Source organism: Caloenas nicobarica, chromosome 5 (assembly GCF_036013445.1).
Source record: "Caloenas nicobarica isolate bCalNic1 chromosome 5, bCalNic1.hap1, whole genome shotgun sequence".
NCBI lineage: Eukaryota > Metazoa > Chordata > Aves > Columbiformes > Columbidae > Caloenas > Caloenas nicobarica.
Window position 1 is genome coordinate 47,993,288 of NC_088249.1, and position 23,325 is coordinate 48,016,612.

Consider the following 23,325-nt stretch of genomic DNA (forward strand, 5'->3'; position numbering starts at 1 on the left):
TATCATTAAGGAAAAGTCTCCTGAGCAGAGATGTTCTTGCTAGCTGTTAATAGAAGGTCAAACTTTATTATTCTACTCATTCTTATAAGTAGCAGCCCGTATGTGTTTTATGCTTTACATTTTTATTGTCTATGTAGAAATCTATTGCAAGATCTAAATATACAGAGACAATACTGGAGACTATTATTTATGTAGTGTGATGAATTAACTGGAATAATTGCAGAGATCGACTTTTATTCAGCTATAAATCAGAAGTATGTTACTCTCCGGTGACCTTTGGGGCCTTATAATGTAAGAATTAGCAAGGTGAAGTCATCTGTCAATTCTTAAAATGGGTTAACAATATATTCCAAAGCAGGCTGCAAAATAATCTGAGAGTGAAATATTGCTAAAATAAAAGCAAAGCTACACACCACAAAAGACAGCATTAGCCAGAAGCAGATAAAATAACCTTGAGAGGACAGGATTTTTTTAATGTGAGGCTTAGAAATACTGCATAACACTTAGTATATTTGCTTCCTTTCCTCAAAGGCTTGGGAGAAAGGAGGTATAGAAACAATGGCCATATCTGCTCTGCATTATTTTTTTCCAGGTTTTAGGAGACTGAAAGTACTAACTGAAGGACTGGCAGCAGAAGTGAAGGCTATAGATACAATGCAGAATATGCTACAGTTGATACAAGATTATCCTGAAGATGCATAATATTTACACAATATTAAATGCATCATTCTCACAGCAGGAAAAAAAAAAGGACACGTTACTCTGCTACCGTCATCACTGCTGTCAACTGAACAGACCAAGCAGCAAAACTACTTCATTTTCAAGCCTGGTTTACAGCATGTAATACATATACCTTTGGAAAAGCTTTTGTAAAGGGAAAGTTATTTATAGATAGTTACATTAAGTGAAATATTCCTAAGTGATCAGAAATTTGGAGGAGTGAGCCAAGTATCCACTTACCACATAACAGACCTGCAACATTTGCCATGATTAGCAATCTATGTATAAGAAAGACAAAATTCTCATGTAATACAATGGAATCTGCAAGTACTATGTTGCATTGACAGAATTTCACATTAGACAAACCCATATCTTGATAATCAAATACATTTTGGTATTTTATATCTTGATTTATATATTATACCACTAATCCTTGGCAAAAATGTCGCTTTCCACTAGGGAACAGGAATGCAGTGAAAATATGGGAGTACAGTTAAATGAAGTATGCCTGATAATATTTTACCCTCAATCACTGAAGTTTATAGTAGGGATAATTGCTGCTATATGTTACCCCCAAAACAAAGAATCTGACACTAGGGAATGCTGCATAAAACTTCCACATTACATCTCATCATGCAGTAGAAACCACCACTATTTCCATCAGAAAAAAATCTACCAGGACCACCTCTGTAATTCAATTTTATGCAAAGACATATGGCTCTTTCCCACTCCTATGTTTAAAAAAATATATTAATTAAGAATCCATAGCAGCAAGAGAGATGTGAAAAAATTTAGGTGAGCATTCCTAAGACAATTTTTTACTTTGTGTCTTATGACCTGCTGCTGTTTAAAGAAAATATCAACATCATAAATTGTCTTTGACATTAATTTGTTATATCATTTAAAAATAAAATCATTTAGAAAAATCACCTGGACACTCTTGCATTAAAAAGTAGTCATGCAAAACTCCAAGGAAAGGAGAAACAGCTCCTGTATCATCATGTAGAAAATCTGAATATAGCACTCTAGTTTAATGTAGAACCTCACAAATGGATAAGCAAGTGTGGGCTAATCACCAGTACATAACAGTAGCCCTCCAACATCAGCATTCTAGTTCTTCTATTCTAGTCATTCTAGCTCCGTGACACTAAGCTGAGAGAAAATTGACTCACAGGATAAAGCCTCAGGAACAGCAAGTGACTATGAGGTACCCTAACACTCCTGGAGGGCTTATGGCATGTGCTATAATGCCACATAACGAGATATCACAGAATCAGAATGGCTGGGGTTGGAAGTGACCTCTGGAGATCATCTAGTCCAACCCACTTGCTAAAGCAGGCTCACTTAGAGCAGATTGCACAAAAATGCATCCAGGCAGGTTTTGAATGTCTCCAGTGAAGGAGACTCTACAAACACTCTAGGCAGCCTGTTCAAGTGCTCTGGCACTCTCAAAGTAAAGAAGATTCTCCTCATATTCAGATGGAACCTCTTATGCTTCAGTCTGTGCCCATTAGTCCTCATGATATTGTTGGGCACCACTGAAAAGAGTCTGGTGCCATCCTCTTGACAACCATCCTTCAGATATTTACAAGCATAAATAAGATCCCCTCTCAGCCTTCTCCAGGCTGAACAGACCCAGCTCTCTCTGTCCATCCTCACAAGAAAGATGCTCCAGACCCCTAATCATCTTCGTAGATCTGTGCTGGACTCCCTCCAGTAGTTCCTTTTCTTTCGTGACCTGGGGAGTCCAGGACTGGATGCAGTACTCCAGATGTAGCACCACCAGGGCAGAGTAGCAGGGGAGGATAACCTTCCTCAACCTGCTGGTCACACTCTTCCTAATGCACCCCAGGATACCATTGGCCTTCTTGGCCACAAGGGCACATTGCTGGTTTATGGTCAGCCTGTTGTCAACCAGGACTCCCAGGTCCTTCTCTGCAATGCTGCCTTCCAGCAGGTCAGCCCCTAACCTGTACTGGTGCCTGGGGTTATTCCTGCCCAGGTGCAGTACCCTACACTTGCCCTTGTTGAATTTCATCAGCTTTTTCTCTTCCCAGTCCTCCAGTGTGTTCTGGTCTTGCTGAATGGCAGCACAGCCTTCTGGTGTGTCAGCCCTTCCTCCCAGTTTGGTATCATCAGCAAACTTGCCTAGGGTGCACTCAATCTCTTCATGCAGGTCATTAATGAACAGGTTGAACAGGACTGGACCCAATACTGACCCCTGGGCAACACCACTAGCTACAGGCCTCCAATTAGACTCTGCACCATTGACCACGATCCTTTGAGATCTGCCATCCAGCCAGTTCTCAATCCATCTCACCATGCACTCATCCAGCCCACACTTCCTAAGTTTACCTATGAGGATGTTGTGAAAGCGTCAAAAGCCTTACTGAAGTCAAGATGGACAACATCCACTGCTCTCCCCTCATCTACCCAGACAGTAATGCCATCACAGAATGTTATCAGGTTGGTCAAATATGATTTCCCCTTGGTGAATCCATGTTGACTACTCCTGATAACCTCCTTTTCCTCCACATGTTTTGAGATGACATATACAATGAGTTGTTCCATCACCTTTCCAGGGATGGAGGTGAGGCTGACTGGCCTGTAGTTTCCCAGGTCATACTTCTTGCCCTTTTTGAAGACTCGAGTGATGTTGGCTTTCTTCCAGTCCTCAAGCACCTCTCCCGTTCTCCATGACCTTTCAAAGACTATGGAGAGTGGCTTAGCAATAACATTTGCCAGCTCTCTCAGCCCTCATGGGTGCATCCCATCCAGGCCCATGGATTTGTGAAATATATGTATTTTTGTGGATTTTGTGGAGTATCTATATTGGGATACCCCCAGGAAAAACAACACAGTCTAACTTTCTAGAAATATCTGTCTGCAAGCAGATCATTTGTTATATCAACAAAAGCATGGGTGAAGGAGAGAATAAAGAGTAGCAACTCCTTTGTTAGACAAGCATATTACCACAGGAACATTTGTACTTTTCTAAAACCTAGCTGGTGCCTCTGTCTACAGAACCTTTCAAGGACAACTTCATCAGGTTAACCTTGAAAACCCCTTTTGTTACACATCCATGCTATAACCCATACATGTAAAGAAATTTAACTTGTACCTTGAAAATACTTTTTGCTGCTGCACTGTGATAACAACAAAGCTGGTTTTTAACTTTGCCTCAGAGGCATGGTTTTCAGTAAATCAAACTCCTTCTGTTGAGCACTAGCAGCTAGATGACCCAAGTAAAGATTTAAGCTGGGAGAGGTGCCACATAGAAAAGCTATAATATCATTCTGGGGAGTGGGGCAACAAGAAAAAAACTCCACCTATCTACAGCTATATCTGGAGTCATACAGAATGAATATTGGATTGCTAATAAGACTGCCTTTCCTTGAAGACAAGAAAATTACTCATTTGAGGTATCATAGAATCATAGAATAGTATGAGTTGGAAGGGACCTTAAAGATCATCTAGTTCCAAGCCCCCTTCCACTAGATCAGGCTGTTCAAAGCCCTACCCAACCTTGCCTTGAACGCTTCCATGGACAGGGCATCCACAACTTCTCTGGGCAGACTGTTCCAGTGCTTCACCACGCTCACAATGAGTATTTCTTCCTTATATCTAATCTAAATCTACCCTCATTCACTTTTAAGCCATTACCTCTTGTTCTATCACTACATGCCCTTATAGAAAGTCCCTCTCCAGCTTTCTTGTAGGTCTCCTCTAGGTACTGGAAGGCAAGGTCTCCTCGGATGCTTCTCCAGGCTGGACAACCTCAACTCTCTCAGCCTGTCTTCATAGGAGAGGTGCTCTAGACCCCTCATAATCTTTGTAGTCATGCTCTGGACTCACTCCAACAGGTCCATATCCCTCTTATGTTGGTGACCCCAGAGCTGAACACCAGTACTCCTGGTGGGGTCTCACGAGCGTGGAGCAGAGTGGGAAAATCACCTCCCTCGATCTCAGCCTGCTGGCCAGGATACAGTTGATGCAGCCCAGGATACAGTTGGCTTTCTGGGCTGCAAGTGCACATTGCCAGGTCATGTTGAGCTTCTCATCAACCAACATCCCCAAGTTCTTCTCCTCAGGGCTGCTCTTAATCCATTCTCTGCCCAGCTGACATAACACAGACTTATGTCGGTCTTATGATACAAAACACTTACGGATAGGACCAAGAAAGCTCCTGAAGACCTAGGCACCTTGTCTCGGGCAACTACAATACTATTTTTTTGGAAAGCAAACAAACAACAAAACCCACTCCACAAAACCCATAAGGTCTAAATGTATCTTTCAACACTTGTTCTACTGCTACTCTCCTTCATCATGTTAGAAAAACCCCACCAAACAAACAAGCAAAATAAAGACAGGTAAACAGCACAAAGAATGATTTGGACAAATCACTTGAAAGATTTTGTCATTTGCTTGAAGAAGAACTAATCGTGGATCATCACCCAAAGCTACAGTAATAAAAATATTGCTTTAAGATTACCAGATCACAATGAGTCAGAAGTATTTATGTGACTTCGGAGTCTATGTTTCATTGACTTAAAACTGACGGTTGTCTCCTAAGTGATAGAAAGCCATGCTTTCCTCTCTATCAAATTATTTATTATTGAGAAGTTATTTAATGCACATTGTGCATTGAACTACTTCGCACCTAAGAATAAACTGGCACACAGAAGTGTATGTGTCCCTGGGATACCAAGAAATGCCAACTCTTACCTCCCTGTGCATTTGTACAAGCGCCTTATCAATGAATCTTTCCAATCCATTTTCCAAGGTTTGGTATTCAGTTCTTTTCTTTCAAGGATTCTCAAATACATTTCAAGTTGCAGATATGCCAAAAGATCACCTGAAACACTATATGGACACATTCCTTCTGCAAAACCATGTTTTCTTTCAGATTTGCTTTAATTAATTTCAAATTAAGCTTCAAATGAAAAAACAAGGTTTATTTTCACAAATCATATCGATTTAAAAACTGTATTTCCAATCATGTATTAAAGAAAAAACTTCTGCCTGTCAATTAAGGTTTCTCTAAAACATTGCTTAGCTACCGCAGTTTGACAGACCCACACCTCAGGAGGATCACTCTCTAGAACAGAGCTCAAAAACTGATTGTGAAACCCATCAAATTCACTCTCCCAACTCCAGAGCTATGAGCTGACACCTTCCTTCCTACTTCCTCCTTTCCTTCCTATTTCCTCCTGTCCTTCCTTCTTATTTCCTCCTTTCCTTCCTATTTCCTTATTTTCTTCCTTCTTATTTCCTCCTCATTTTTACTTTCAAGAAGTACTGTTTCTCCTCATTATAAAATGATGGCCCTTCAGAATTTTTTACCCAAGTAACAGACTTAGTTACTACCAGGCTTTGAGGTGTACGTGTGCATGTCTCCTTCAGCAAACAGAACTTCACTACTTGCTTACGCAGCCTGAGTAGTGTGGAAAAGGAAATTTAATGAAATTGAATGAATGATGAATGAAAATTAAATTTATGAAGTGGCAGAGATTAATCCATGTGCCTTGAATACTATCCAAACATAAACAAATAAATTATTCTTTCACCAGCATAATTAGCTAACACTATCAAAAAAACCAATAATCAATATTTTCCTAATTTGATTTGAAAAGGGATCTCTCCTCTAAAAGAATTAAAACTAATTTTAAAAGCTATGCATAATTACTTCGGCTGTAACTGATAAAGCAGATATCAACTGATCTCAACTGATTTCCAGCAGATAAAATGCAACAGATATGCAATTTTAGGCAAAGGTAATATACTGTCAGTTCAATAAATAATATTGCTAACCTCAGACACTATAAGTAAATATTATTCTTTGTGAATAATATTCCACATTTTATTGAAACTTGAGACCAAAATAATCACTTTCAGGTATTGCGGACAATCATACTACACGATCTTGACTGATTTATCAAGTTCTGCCTTAAAATGAGACAGATTTCCTGAGAAGGCGACTCTTCCTGGACAGCTGCAGCCAAACCTCATTTCTCAATGTATTAGAATTAGTTGGAGCTCCACGGACAAGCAGGAAATTGAAGGCAGGCATTGCCCCCAACCCAGGCCTGTCTACCTTCCCCTCAGCCATTGCTTCCTACTTTGCAATATCACTTCAATTGTATTTGTATAACTGTTCTACAGGTCTGATGTCAAAATATATCAGTGGACTAGAACTTTTAAAAATAACTCAAGTTTTGGCATCAGAGGAAAGATGATATTACAGAGGCAGAAACATGCAGCACAGGTTTCCAACTCTTTAAAATAGCTTTTCTGTGAAGAAAAATATCTCCAAAAATCTATAACTTCTGCAAGTAGTGTAGGAGATAAGTGAAGATGGAAGATGTGACTGAGAAAGCACAGTGAATTCATTCATTTTTTTTTTCCACAGCTTACCAAACTGGTGACAGAAACATGACCTTGCTGAGAGAAGCAGTCTTATATTGCAACTGCTCAGCAATTCTCCCTCTGATCTTATTTCATTACAGTCCTTTAAATTCTTGTTCAAGACATGTATTTAATGGAAAATAGCCTTGTAAGTGTGACATAAAAAATGAAACATTACAAAATATTTTTTTTCCTTGGGCTTAAATATCTGAGTCAAAAGATAAAATTTTTAGAAATTCCTCTACTGAAGAGCAAATTGCCCTAGATTAATACAAGTCTAACCAACCCAGCCATAAATCTAGCTTGATCAAATTAACTTACAGGTGTCAAAGCTTTATCAAAACATTTGTTTCCATATTTCTGACACTGGTATTTATAAATACTGTATTGGTGTCCTCTTTACAGAACACTAAACAGGGCAAAAGGGACCAAAAGGGAAAAGAGAAAAAAGAAAAAAATACAACCAACTGCAGACAATTGCAAGAACCAACTAATACAAAACAACTCTTTCCTAAAGAGTTTCCACAGTTTTTGGTTTAATACCTTCACAAACTATGGAACACGGGCCACTTTCTCTAGACAACATTAAAATCAGTATATTGACCAAATATTTCTAAATATAATACAACGTATTTAAAGAATATTATGATGTTAAAGTAATAAAAATTGTCTTTCATTTTTTTTTACCCCATTAAGTAGAAGTCCTTAAACAAGAAGACACCAAGCAAAACACACTTTTTGATACTCTGCATGAAAATGAAGTACCTGTCTGAAGAGTGTTCTATTGAAAAATTCTCTTGTTTTTTTAAATGTATGTCATGTATACTTTGTTGGACTGAGATTTGGGAAAGAACATTCTAGCCTCCATAGTAAATTTTGAAAATATTAAAATTTCCTATTGCACAGTACACTCAGTTGATTTTTAGCAAAAACCAAAACAGTTTTAGCAAAATCAAAGCAATCTTTTATTAGGACCTTAAACCTCAGGAAATTTTTCTAAATAACTACAGCTTGAGTCCAACATACAGAATACTGAAAAAGATTATTTGTATGCAGTGTTCTGTCTATACAAAAATCTACACCTCCCGGGTACGATTATGTAAACAAGACAAACTATGCATTAGTACCACGTTACAGTAAATCAGTTTCATCACTAACCTTTGGCCAATTGTTTTCTTAATTTCAAAATAGCATCAATGTCACAGTCAGCAGCAGCATATGCATGAGGTATAGTAGTTTTAGATTCTGTTAATCTCTTAGCAATAACTCTTCGGATGTTGCTAGCTGGGATTTCTGTGAATGTGCCCTGAAAGAAATCATATGCTGTGTATTAAATAGCAAGAGAGCAAACATACTTCCCCTTTGATGAAACAGGACTCCAGCACTGATGTGTTATCAGTAACTCCTGCTCACTTCAAACATCCCCTAGATACCAAAATGTGACACGTTCCAACTGAAATAAATATGATTAAAACCATTGAGTGTTCTAGTCTATTCCACTTAACTTGGATCAACAGGTTTTACAGAATAGTTTCACTTTACAGTATAGAATTAATGCTACTATTCTAACAGACTGCTTAAAAAATTCCAAATATTCAGGCATTAATTCCCAGCCAGAGTATACAAGCACTGTTACATCTGCCAGGCCTGGCATATTGCTCAGAATACGTTTTGTTCTATTTAAATCATAATAAAATATTTCCTTAGTAAGCTACTGCTTTTTCAGTTCCCTTAGTGGTTCCTTAAGACAGGCTTTACTGCATATCTTTTGTTACTCTTCTCTTTCCTTCCAGATATATTCATCAGTAAAGTTTCAATGCAGAAGTTTTCCCAACTTCTTCATAGAAGCAAGTCAACTTTCAAGCAATCACTTGAAATATCAGTGACTACAGAAAGCAAGAAAATAAGTGATTCAGTACAATATTACTTTGTATACCTAATCTGTTAGACATATACTACATACTGAGTAATAGTCAACACACAACAAATTGCAATATGTATGTTCTGCTGCAATCATATAAATATTTTTTTTTTCCTGTAATGGAAAAATATCCAAGTTTGAGCTTTCTGTGCTTCATTTAGTTCTTTGCACAGTGTAAAAAAGAGCAGCATTTTCTGATTTTTATGAATTGTAGCTACACTGTAAACTTCAGCCTCTGAAGACTCAAATTTAGTTCTAGAGCCAGAAAGATTTTTCCCCGCATTTTTCACAAAAGCTTTTCAATTTCTACTAATGTGCATTTCAGCGTGAGTATTTCTAACATTAACAGAAACTGTATTTAGGTGATAGAGTTTGCAAAATTACTCTTCAAAGCAACCACTAAGCCTTTCTCTCCTCACTTCTTGAAAATTCATCAATGGACATTTACATATACTGCAGGAAAGTGAAGTAAAGTACAATGAAGTACAGCACAATGAAGTACAGCAAAATTATGTCGGGATACAAGTTTCTCCAAGTTTGGAAATAAACACTGACATACTGATCCTGCAGGGATTGAGGTGTATTGTTGATTTCCAAACTAGTGCCATCTTCATGTTCGGAGACTGAAATAAAACTGCTGCCTCTCTGACTTTCCCCTTCCAAGGCCCACAATGTAAATTTTTCCATGGCTTCAATTTGCAAGTTACTCAAAGTAGTGTGCATAGTTTCAAGAGCTCTGCAGTTTGAATTACACTGCTCTAGAATCATTCAAACATACTAAAAACTGCACATTCCTGGGCTTGGCATCTTGGTGGCCTTAGTTTCCTTCATCTCTCCAGTTCTGGAAATCTCATATAGCTACTTAAGTAGCCATGGCAATATTTAGCTGTAGCAATGTTGAGGACTTAACAGAAACATTACCAGTGCAGCAGGTTGTCCTGGTGTGGAAACTGGTGGAACTGCGGGCCTTGGATAAGCAGAAGTCATAGCTGTTGCTTGTGAAGAAGGCAGCACTGCACTAGGCTGGGGAAGAGCTGGAGAAACAACAGGTTTCAGTTCACTGGGTTTACCCTTCTGCTTTGCTTGCAGAAGTTTGAGAGCATCCCTGGTGATTGAACACAGAAAATATTTGTGTTAGAGAAGCGTATTATTAATCATCACTAACTGTGAGTGTGCAAGATAATTTCTGAATTGCGCTAACAATTCTTCTGAATAAGATATCAGAGGACACTTACTCAGGCTATAAAGTCTCAAAAACTGTTTCATCCATTATATTTGTATTCATTTAAATTTAATGTAATTAATTAGTGCTCACAAAAAACTGAGTAGTAATTTATCATTCATTTCTCTGCATCTTTCTGACAGAAATGTTCACAAACAGGTGTAGATGGTATGCAAGTCCATACTTCATAGGCAATTTGAAAGATAGCACCACACTAAAGAACCAAAGCCAAAAACTGAGTAACACGTAACAGTCCCAGGTGTGGCTGAACCTCATCTGCTCTATAAGCATTCTCCCAGGGTCTTTACATAGATATAGCTGCCACCACAAAAATTCCCCCTTGTGGGCACAGTATGACAGACATAAGTAAACTCCCGTCTTTAAGCTATAAGACTACATCTACCCTAGGTTCATTGTATTTATAAAGCAACATGCTAAAGATAGCACCTATGAGAGTAAACAGAAAAGACTGTATTTACACCACCACTGCCAATTGCAAGGGAAATAAGCTATAGTAACATTTCTGGTTTGCAGGTATTACTGTTGTACTAGCAACTTATTAGAAGAGCTGTACCATTCATAGATCTCTCTATGCTCAAGATATGATAACAAAAGTCTGTATCATATACTTTAGATAAACCTCTACCACTTCATGAAGATATGACCACAGCATGTACACAAAGGTTTATGTACACAAAATTTTATTGCATAAACTGGCAGAGGAAATGAAAAGTAAGTTAAAAATCAGACTACTTACAATCATACCATGGATTCGAAACACAAGCCACAAATACTAAAAAACAAAGCTATGCAATTTCATTAGATTACTGCTTGAGTGTAAGTCTATTCTTGAGTGAGAGTCAATAGTTTGTATGTTACTAAATTTTTGTAGAAAAGACAAAATCTCAAAACAATATTATGAGTTCTTAGTTCTTCCTAACAAAGCAGCACACCAGAACCAAGAACTGAAAACTGTAAAGCTCTGTATCTTCTATGTAATGTCTTTTACTGATTGCTGACTTGCTTAAATTTATTTTTAGCTTTAATACATACTTCAGGAAATTAATATTAACATTTTTTTAAAAACTGAGCTCAGCACATAGATTTTTCATTATTAAAGCTGTTACTTGTTTTCCCAAATTAACATGTTAGCCAAAATTTGTTTTAAAAATAAGTGTTTAGTATTTAACATAAATACTGTATCAGGGAAAAAGTTAGATTTCATTGAACAAAAATCATCCCCTACCATTATAATTTGAGACAAAAAGAAGTAACTCCATGACATAATGCAACTTCCCTAGTTAACATATTAGAAGCTACCAAAAAAATCACGTAAGGGTTTTAACTTGGCAGTCATAAGACAAACCATCTGCTCATTATATTACATAATACCTGAAATAAAGCTTTTATCGCTTCTTATAGATTTTAAAGCTAAAGAAATGCTTTAGAATTACTTCCATATATCATGCAAATGACAAAAAACCAGATGGTTCTACCTATTGTAGCCAAGTCAAAATGCTTTTACAATTTTGGTGACTTTTAGTATGTTAACTGCAAAGTGTATTGCCAAAACTCAGCTTATTTTTAGATTAGAAGATTCACTCAGGATTTTTGAAACTCATGCATGAGTATGAGATATATCTATAAAATATACATATATAAAAATCGTATTTCATATATATTTATATTTTGTATATTATATAAATATTTGTTACACATACACATTAAAATAATTTTCCCCCTACCAATTCCACATGATTTAAGTGATTAAAAAAATAGGTACAGCAATGCTATGACTGTCATACGTGCAAGACTGTGAGCCTGAATATACATAAATTTGGAAGAGGTATCAAAGCAAGTCAAATTAAATGGATTTCAGTACAAGTCAGGCAAATAGATATTTTATCAGAACTGGAACAGGAAGTTGGACACATCTTTCTAACTACTCTATAAACCTCTACCAACACAGGATAGTAATGGACAAAGATGAGACAGAGGTAACAAGCATAAAAGAGAGCAGTCTGCTTCACAGAAAAGATACAAGAGCTTCGTAAAGCATTTATTAAACAATAATGTGCCCTACTAAACTGTTATTACTAGAAGTATGCAAATACTGGCAACTCTGTTACACTTCAGTTTACCATCACCAAAGAAGTGTGCAGTCTTTCCACTTCATGTTAGCCAAAATCCAAACAATGACGAAAGTAAACTGAGGTTTATCTCGCAGGGGCAAAAGGATGCTGAGACAGGAATTAACAGGGCTCATTTGGAGAGCTTTAAGCTAGATTCGAAGGGGGATGGGGTTGTAGCTGGGCTTGCATCAGTGGGGCAGCACTCTAGAACTGATGAAGACTGGGAGGCCTCCCATATCGCTAGGGTGAAATCAGTGTGCTCAGCTCGCTCGCTCCCTGAAATGCCTGTACACCAATGCACACAGCATGGGGAATAAGCAGGAGGAGTTAGAAACCTGTGTTCAATCAGGAGATTATGATCTGGTGGCAATCACAGAGACATGGTGGGACACTTCACATGACTGGAATGTGGTCATGGATGGCTATGTCCTTTTCAGGAAAGACAGGCCAGCTAGGCAAGGTGGTAGAGTTGCTCTTTATGTGAGAGAGCAACTATAATGTATTGAGTACTGGTCAGGCACAGATGAGAAGCGAGTTGAGAGTCTATGGGTGAGAATCAAGGGGCAGGCTGGCAGGGGAGATACTGTTGTGGGTGTCTATTACGGGCCACCAGATCAGGGTGAGGAAGTTGACAAGGCCTTCTACAGGCAGCTGAGAGTGGCCTCACAGTCACAGGCCCTGGTTGTCATGGGGGATTTTAACTGCCTTGATGTTTGCTGGAAGGACTACTCAGCTAGCCATCCACAGTCCAGGAGGTTCCTCCAGTGCATCGATCATAATTTCCTGATGCAAATGGTGGATCAGCCAACTAGGAGAGGAGCGCTGCTGGATCTCATCCTCACTAACAAGGAGGGTCTGGTTGAAGCGGTAAAGGTTGAGGGCTGCCTTGGTTGCAGCGACCATGAAATGGCGGAATTCAGGATCTCGTGTGGCGGGAACAGAATAGCAAGCAGAATTGCAACCCTGGACTTCAGCAGGGCAAACTTTGGCCTTTTCAAACAATTGCTAGGGGAAATCCCATGGGCAAGGCTGCTTGAAGGTAAAGAGGCCCAAGATAATTGGTTAGCATTCAGGGACTGCTTCTACCAAGCTCAAGATCCTGACACGTAGGAAGTCAAGGAAGGGAGCCAGGAGCATGGTTATACAAGGAACTGCTGGGCAAACTCAAGTGGAAGAGGAGAGTTTACAGATCATGGAAGGAGGGGCTGGCCACTTGGGAAGAATATAAGGCTGCTGTCAGAGGATGTAGGGAGGCAACTAGGAAAGCTAAGGCCTCCTTAGAATTAAATCTGGCGAGAGGGGTCAAGGACAACAGAAAGAGCTTCTTCAAATCCATGGCAGGTAAAACTAACACCAGAGGCAATGTAGGCCCACTGATGAATGGGGTGGGTGCCCTGGTGACAGAAGATACAGAGAAGGCAGAGTTACTGAATGCCGCCTTTGTCTCTGTCTACTCTGCTGGAGGCTGTCCTGAGGAGCCCTGTACCCCTGAGGCCCCAGAGGAAGGCAGGACAACGGAGGAGTTTGCCTCAGTTGATGAGGACTGGGTTAGGGAGCAATTAAGCAATCTGGACATGCAGAAATCCATGGGTCCAGATGGGATGCACCCGCAGGTGCTGAGGGAGCTGGCTGAAGTCATTGCTAGGCCACTCTCCATCATCTTTGCCAAGTCTTGGGAAATGGGAGAGGTGTCTGAGGACTGGAGGAAAGCAAATGTCACTCCAGTCTTCAAAAAGGGCAAGAAGGAGGACCTGGGTAACTATAGACCGGTCAGCCTCACCTCCATCCCTGGGAAAGTGATGGAACACTTGGTGCTATCTCAAGGCATATCAAGGATAAGAGTGTCATTAGGGGCAGTCAGCATGGCTTCACCAAGTGGAAGTCGTGCTTGACCAACCTCATAGCCTTTTACAAGGGCATAACGAGGTGGACAGATTATGGCAGAGCAGTAGATGTGGTCTACCTTGACTTCAGCAAAGCATTTGATACAGTCTCCCACAGCATCCTTGCTGCTAAACCGAGGAAGTGTGGTCTGGACGACTGGGTAGTGAGGTGGACTGTGAAATGGCTGAAGGAAAGAAGCCAGAGAGTCGAGGTCAATGGGGCGGAATCTAGTTGGGAGCCTGTATCTAGTGGAATCCTTCAAGGGTCAGTACTGAGACCAGTATTATTCAATATAATCATCAATGACTTGGATGAGGGAATTGAGTGTACTATCAGCAAGTTTGCTGATGACACCAAACTGGGAGGAGTGAGTGACACGCCAGAGGGCTGTGCTGCCATCCAGCGAGACCTGGACAGGCTGGAAAGTTGGGCGGGAAAAAATTTAATGAAATATAACAAGAGAAAGCGTAGAGTCTTGCATCTGGGTAGGAACAACCCCAGGTTCCAGTATAGGTTGGGGAATGACCTGTTAGAGAGCAGTGTAGGGGAAAGGGACCTGGGGGTCCTGGTGGACAGCAGGATGACCATGAGCCAGCACTGTGTCCTTGTGGACAAGAAGGCCAATGGCATCCTGGGGTGTATTAGAAGAGGGGTGGTTAGTAGGTCGAGAGAAGTTCTCCTTCCCCTCTACCCTTCCCTGGTTAGACTGCATCTGGAATATTGTGTCCAGTTCTGGGCCACTCAGTTCAAAAAGGACACGGAACTGCTGGAGAGAGTCCAGCACAGGGCAACAAAGATGATTAAGGGAGTGGAGCATCTCCCTTATGAGGAAAGGCTGAGGGAGCTGGGTCTCTTTAGTTTGGAAGAGACTGAGGGGTGACCTCATTAATGTTTATAAATATGTAAAGGGTGAGTGTCACGAGGATGGAGCCAGGCTCTTCTCGTTGACAACCAATGGTAAGACAAAGGGTAATGGATTCAAACTGGAATACAAGAGGTTCCACTTAAATTTGAGAAGAAACTTCTTCTCAGTGAGGGTAACAGCACACTGGAACAGGCTGCCCAGGGAGGTTGTGGAGTCTCCTTCTCTGGAGACATCCAAAACCCGCCTGGACACCTTCCTGTATAGCCTCATCTAGGTGTTCCTGCTCCGGCAGAGCGATTGGACTAGATGGTCCCTTCCAATTCCTAACATTCTGTGACTCTGTGATTTTGTGCTCAAAATATACTTTGATTGAAATGGATAAGTTAGAGGTTCTACACACACCTAAAAATCACTAAGGATCAGACAGTGCAAGAGGAGATACACACATTAACACTAGCTTCCCCTAGTGGCAGTTACTGTTACTAAATTGTCCCAATCCCCTGTCACCTGAACATCCGATTACTCAATTCATAGATTTCCTGGAAGAAGGAAAAAGGTGAGCAGAGAATGTTACATATTAGAAACTTTTAGGTATTCGACTTACTGTACTATCAGCATTGTAGGAGAAACTCGTTCCTCCCTAATGGCAGCTAAAAAATTGCATGCAGCATAGATCCCACAGAAAATCTGCACTCATTAAATATGCATGACATGACTCTCTGGAAAATCAGCACTACATCTGTATGCTGTGCCTTATTTGCAAGCTGAAAATGCAAATGCTTGAGCAGCTCCAAGATCCCAAATCACAGCTGGTAGTAAGGTACAGATGGGAGGAACATAGCCTCACAAGAACATAGTTATTATTTCCAACTAGCCCCTCCACCTTTTTATGGTTTCATTTATAAATCCCTAGATCACTAGTAAAAATTATAAGAAAGGGCAGAAGTAGCCTGAAAGAATCAACTGTTCTAACCCAGCTCTCCCAAACAGTGTCTGAGCTGATGACAGGAACACTGGGCAATCTTTGATAGAAATTGAGAGTTACTTCATACTGACATATCAATTTCCTAGTATATTTCTGAAGAAAGCAGAGGATATTGCTTAAAAGTAAAAAAGCTGACAATCTATAAAACAAAAACAGGCAGGAAGACAACAGTAATCCAGCCTTGCACAGATACATAAAAGAAATGAAGTATCAGCCTACTAAGGGAATAGATTATGACAGAGAAAGCTACTAAGTGAAAGCTCCTGTTGCTGTTAAAGTTTTACAGTGAATTGAATTTAAAGATAGAAAGTTGGGAGGAAATAATCTTGCGTGCTTACATAGCTCAGTATCTTTCTTTGTTTATTACAATCTGCTGAGTGTAGCCCTGTTCAATAAGGAAACTCAAGAGTTGAAAAGTGAACTTGCAATACACCCTGAAAGAATCAATCACTCGTTTACTTGGAAAAGAGACCATGAGTCACACAGCTATAAAGCATGGCAAGCATTTTAACAGTAATCTCAAGTTAGCAAAAGAAATATTTTCCTGAATATCTGTAGCAGCTCTTTACAAAAAATCTGCAAACATTTCATTTCAAACTGAACATAATAGCAGAACCTGTAGGTATCTGACAGATTCGCACCATTTCAAAACAACTTATTAAAAAAAAAGTTTGTATCTTAAAATGACACTTCAAAGTCAAATGTTTTGTACAGAAGAAAGCAGTCTTGAATAAAGATTTTGTTAGATAACTCTTGTAGTTAAAGAAAACTGTCTGCTACATGTCCATGACAACTAGCTCAAAGTCCTAGAGGGTTTACACCTGCCCTAGCCCAGTAACACATCATAAACTACCACTACACTTAATTAAGACAAAACATACTGATAGTTTGCTGTTACATAGGATATTATATCTATTCAAGTCCTATTCAAGACCACAGGAAAAAGAGTTCTAAAAACCCAGCAGACTTCCACTGTCTACTTCTCTGGGTTCAGTTCCAAGTTACCATCAGGGTAAGAGCTGGTTCTCTTTGAGTGGAACTAAAATTAGAGCAGCTAACGAGGTCTGTGTAGGCAAATGATGGCATTTTTCAAAAGGAGTAACTTTACTGAGAACAAAATTAAATATTTCTGCCAAAATCCTCATCTCCAATAATATACACGCTAATGTGAAGATAACGCACCATTTCAAGGCTAAGGACTCTGGATCTACCACAACATGTTTTTATACACAAATTCCTCACCCCAAGGCTTGAGTGCCAATCATTACATCAGAACACTCAAAAAGTATAGGAAACTACTAGATGCCTGATCGTAACAAACCACAAGTTTGTAAACAAACATTCTTTAAATCAAAGATGATTTCTTACCATTTACACTTCATTGCTCTGCTTAGCATAATAAAAAAGGGAACAAATTAACTCCTGACAGACTTCAAAACTGAACTTCAGTGAAAGAAGCAAAATATCTGAACTCCTGCAAGAAAAGGAGTTGAAGAAAACAGGCCACTGGTATTTCATTTTGGCTCTGAATACATCTCTGAGTAGCAAAATTCTTGAGATCGACAATGGTAGCTAACAGTGCTGCCCAGGAGTTGATAGCCACCACCTGAGCTGCAGGAAATGTGACAGCAGCTCAGATGGGATATAAAAACAAATATATTTTTTTTAAATTAAAGGCTTCTTACAACCTATCCTAACCTATTCTCCGTATCTTCTCAACAGGTTTTTCAAATTTAACTAAGCCATTCCCACATAGAAAAAACTGGAACAAAAAGTTGGCTTTTAAATAAATGAACTATTCAAGTTCATGGAGATTGCTCTAAGTTCAAATAAAGAAATAATAGAATATGAGGTTGTAGCTTCACTGAAATATCTACATACTCCTTAGTGAAGATTCCTCGAGGCCCAGAAGGAGTAATATTGCTTTGATCTAGTCCATGCGTTTCCAGAATGTTGCGAGCTGCAGGACTTAAGCGAATCCTAAAGAAATCAAGAGAAAAATAAATTATTTAAACAATAAGATTAACTTATTTCATTTAATGGATATCAAGAGAAACTACACAATATATACCCTATTTCAGAAGCAACAGCTGAGGAATTAAACAGTTCTGTACAAAGGCTGCAATCCTAACACTGAAGTTGGGCTGTGTCCCTTCACCAAGCTTTAACGTAATGTTGAATCTAGAAACACAAGGAGGACTTTAAAGAGATCAAAATAAAGACTGTAAAACTCACGTCCAAACTTTCCTCTTACAGCAGTGTTGCAATATACTTGTGGATTCTTCTGGAAAAGGGTAATCAGTGAAGAACCAAATACATTTTTTAAGACCAGCTTGTTATAGTAACATTAAAATACGAGATTTAGGAGCTCAGACAGGAGGGTTGCTCATCTCTATTATTTGCTTGCCTAGTTGTAATTGCATCATTAATGCAGTTTAATTCTAATTATAACATTAACTTTGCCCTAGCTTCAGTTTTATTTTATAGGATTGATTTAATGAAATGGCTACTTTTTCAGAAAGCAAAAGCCACACAGATGTAGTTGCATAATTCGGTATCCGCTTTAGAAGACTAAATATTAAGCCCTCCCACACTAAAACCTTTCAATCTGCATATAATTAAGATATACTATAATACTAATAAACCTATAACTGCCATCTTGACCTAGCTGGGGTATGCTCAATAGTAACATTTCTGCCTGGAAACAGAAACAGTGATCAACTACAAAGCACAGTACACAGCTACAGAGCATACAGTGCCCCTTAGCATGATTTGCTTTCTGAAATGAGGAAAAACAACAATGCGTAGAGATTTCAGAATTCTTAGATACAAAAGCAGCAAAGTTTTCAGAAAAAAATGAATACTCAGTTTCAAATCTTTCCACAAAATCTCCAATTCATTATTTTCTAAAGGAGACTATATTCCCACCATGCTGAGTTTTAAGAACTGTCCATAAACTGTTGGCAAAGAAAACCTATGTCATAAATGATCACTTGATTTCAAAGATGCCAATACATCTCTAATTAACAGTTGCAGTGAAACGGATGCAGTTCTGATGTTCTTTGGTACTAAAATGCAATACTTAATCCTTTCAAGGACCCTTTCCTTGGATCATCTTCCTGCTACAGGTAATGTCTGGGCAATGACCCCAATTAGTTGTCTTCCGCTTGCATGAGAAAAGCCTAAATGCTGACAGCAAAAGTAAACATAGCAAACCAGATAGAAAAGGTAATGAGGTTTGAAAGAAAACAAACGAACAAACAAACCGACCAACCCCCAAAACCCAAAACAAAAACCCAAAACCCATACACACTCCAAAACTACCCAAACCAAACAGTTTGCATAGTACATGCCACCAAAACTAGTTTCCTATTCTTTTCTTTAATACGCTGTAATTTTACAGCTTTTGTGTTATCACAATTCACTCCAAATAAGGAGGAATACCTCCAAATAAGGTACATCTGCAACACAAACCTGTGATGCCAGATTATTGTTACCTGACTAACACTTTGGGGTTTACTCCTCTCTCTAAGATGCTTGCAATGCTTAGAGTACCCTAACAGATCAAAACAAAAGAGCATGTAAATCCGCAGTTTTGAGTTTTTCACATTCCACTGTTATGGAAATAAGAAGAAATTTTTTCTGATATCAAAAGTGGAAGAGCTTGGAAGGGGTTTGGAGTTTGCCATTTGTTTGTTTATTTTTTTCTCCTAAAAAAAGAAATGGAAAACAAGTTATAGGTAAACTAAGCATCCAATACATAAGCATTAGTGTCCATCATATATAAATACAACTTCTTATTAATCTAAGTTTAGAATCCTTCATAAAGCAGTATTAAGTCAGAATAAAAGCACACTCATAGAAGGTGTTCTAATAAAACCATGTTGTTCAAATTGATGTATTGAGCTTACAAGCAGAGAAATATTCTGGGCAGGCAAGCTTTATTACCTCACACATACTGAAACGCTCTTTTAAACTAACAGCTTAATACTAGGTAAAAAGCGACAAGATTCTTTTTTGGTTTAGCTCTACTGATCTAACTAAACAAGAGTTCCATTTCATAACAAACATAGAAACTTACTGCAATTTTCCAGGTTTCTGTTCCACTTTAGAAGGCGCTGAAACAGAAGGACCTGCAGGAGTTGAGGTAAGCGCAGGTACTGGTGGAGCCAGAGAAGATAGATCACTACCATCAGCTGGTATTTCAACTTGCTTCCAGTCCTGTCCTTCCTCTACCAGCAGACAGATTAGTGAGCCCAAGCGTACATTTTTGCTTCCTTCTTCCACCTTAATTTAAGACAATGAGAACATTAAGTTATGTATTGCACTGTCTGGACTAATAGGACTAAAAATACTAGATGTTGAAATGTCAGGTATATTAATAACATTTCATCAAGAAAATATATCTCATTTTATTCCTACTATTAATAAGATGACTCATTACCAAAATTAATTACAGTTGCTATTATAAGGTGAGGAATACGAACTTATGCCCCCAAATCCTATACATCTAAAGTCAGCATTCGGAAATCAAACTAACCAAGTTACAGACTACTGAGTACCTCCTGGAATAAACTCAAAACACATGTGGATGTCTAATCTTTGTGAACAGAGCCTGAAAACTTTGCTGGACACATTGAGCAGATATACTTTAAGACATCTACCTTGAATCTAGCAGCGTTATATTTTAGAACACACGCTTGTAAATTTAGAAGCTGAGGAACAAAAAGAGACCGAAACTCCACAACAACAGTGCCTCATTACTTCTTTTTGAAAAAGATAACACTTGCTTTCCACTAACTTCCACCTTTAAGTTTGTCTGTTTTATCATAACTGGTGCCAAATAACAAGTCTGTCCAGTAAGAAAGTGATAGCACTTATGCAGAATCTAAATCACCATTTCAAAGAACATCTGAACAGAAAACTTACAGAAAGATAAATATAAGGTAATCGAATATAATCTAATTAGACTGGATAAGGCAAATCTATTCTAGATGTTCCTGTTAAAACAAAACGATATCTATATCACAGTCAACATCTCTCTTTGATGTTTTGGCAGATAAAGGCACAGCAGTCGTGTTAACAGCTTAATGACGGGCTCTGAAGGCTTCTTCAGGCTCTCAAAAGCAACATTTCCAGGGCATCAGGCCAAATATAAAGATAGCCCTTTAGGACCACAAATAGTCAAATACACCTTCAATTGTATCAGCCCAAATAGAGTTAATTTCCTAATAAAGAAAACGGACATTCCATTTCCACCATAAAGCCATATCACACATAGATTTTCCTCAAATGGAGCTGGTATGTATCTGCAATGCTGACATTTTACCCAAGAAAATGCAACTCATTATCATTTGAAAAGCCCAAAGACAGACACACAAAATAAAAATATAGAAAGTATCAGGTATCACACTGTTTTTACTGCCTTAATCTGGTTTTCTAGGCACTTAAGCACTAATAAATAAAACAGAATTCTGTAAAGACTGCACTATGCAGATGCAAATACTAGTAAGTTGTAACTCAGATAAGATTGTTGTCTGCACACTGTTGACTCCTCTGACAGAATGTACCAGATTTCACAGGATTACGTAGCTCTAGCTCCCTCACTAGAAGGACAGATACTAGACCTAAGAAGGAACAAAGGTAATTTTTTCCTCAGTATGTTCTGATAAAACATCTCACATTTACAGTTTTGTCACTTTACTTCTTTTTCCGCCATGAACACTAGGTAAATTCCATTGTAACACTTCTTTAAAAATATTTGTTACATGAAAAAAAAAATTTAAGACTTAGTTCAATACTTCTTGTTCTGATCAAAATGCTGAAGTTATTAACTAATAACTTTACAGCATTATCATACTTAGCACTGAAAAAGGTATTTAGAAAAATAAAACTATCAGCACAATACTCAGATGTTAGAGCCATACCAATGATGATGAAAACCACATATGTTCCCCAAGTCCAAAATACTCCCCCATAGCATATAAATATGCAGCAGTTAATTGTTTTTCCCAAAATAAGAATAAATCAATTTTTTATGTCTTCTCTTTGCTTTACAAAGGCTTGCACATACAAGAGAGAACACTTATTTTTAAAAGCAGTCTACATATTGTAACTGAATAGACCAAGAAGAACTGCGACATGCTTGTGGTGTCAAGTCCTTATCACAGTTTTAGTGTCAGAGTGCTTTAGTGGTACTATGATGATACATGAAGACATCCAGCAAGGATGGTTGAGCCTTCAGAAATATAACACTAAATTTATACTAGTTAGGGTTTGTTTATAACCCAGTATTATAGAAGGATTCAAAGCCATCAATGTTCTCAACTCTCACTCTTCAGAGCAAGCCAGTGATGTTCTTTCTTATGTTCCGGACTCCAAGACAGTTACGTGAAAACTCCTGCATTTCTTATTTTCCAATACAAGTTTCCAGCCCAGATGACTGCAGAGATTACACTTTTTTAAAGTGTACACAAATATCTTTTAAAAACCATGTTTTTAAACGTGCAGCCTTTGCATCTGAGAACTAGGACAAAGAGAAATTGTTATTATTTTACTTAACTTTTCATCTCCTGGATTTTTGAGTCACTTCTATATTTTCATAATTCACAATACCAGAAAACCTCTCTGCATAAATCTCAATGAAGTCCAGAATTTCAGATGTAGAAAGAGCTGAAATAGGTAGCTTCACAATGCTTCTATTACTGTGTACACACAGCCAAGAGGAGTTAAAAAAGATCCTAACTTTGCTGACAAACCAACAAAGCACAGATGACCCGATAGGGAGAAAAAAAATGGAAGAGATTAAGTGCAAAGAGGAATAACGTTCCCTGTTGCCACTGCAGCTCAGTGCTTTAGTCACTAACATACGTATACCAAAGTAGATGTTTATTTCCTACACTGGGAGGAAAGATGGACAGAACCTATGCTGGCTCACTCTGCCATGAAAGTTTTATACAAAGCAGTTTCAGTTCATACCAATTGTCATTTTGGTCATGAACGGTAGTGAATATTAAGTCCAGCTCTTAAACAATCATTCATCATCTGGTTTTGATCGAAATTTAAATAATAAGAATTTTAGGCAAAAAAAATTAGTGTTAGTGAAAGAGTAATCACCATACATCACCATACTGACATCACATGAATGATACTTTCATTCAGTCATTTAATCTTTTACTGCATTTTACACTG

At 38.5% G+C, this 23,325-nt stretch overlaps 1 protein-coding gene across 2 annotated transcripts in view; it reads right to left on the reverse strand.

The window, feature by feature from the left end:
- PDHX (pyruvate dehydrogenase complex component X) overlaps positions 1-23,325 on the reverse strand; it is a 73,056-nt gene that overhangs the window by 20,834 nt on the left and 28,897 nt on the right. For both annotated transcript variants that reach the window (XM_065635201.1, XM_065635200.1), the window contains exons 4-7: positions 20,216-20,421; positions 18,016-18,114; positions 9,968-10,151; positions 8,284-8,431 (exon numbers count right to left, since the gene is read on the reverse strand). In XM_065635201.1, the coding sequence (XP_065491273.1) occupies positions 8,284-8,431; positions 9,968-10,151; positions 18,016-18,114; positions 20,216-20,421 (637 nt within the window). The remainder of the gene's footprint in view (positions 1-8,283; positions 8,432-9,967; positions 10,152-18,015; positions 18,115-20,215; positions 20,422-23,325) is intronic.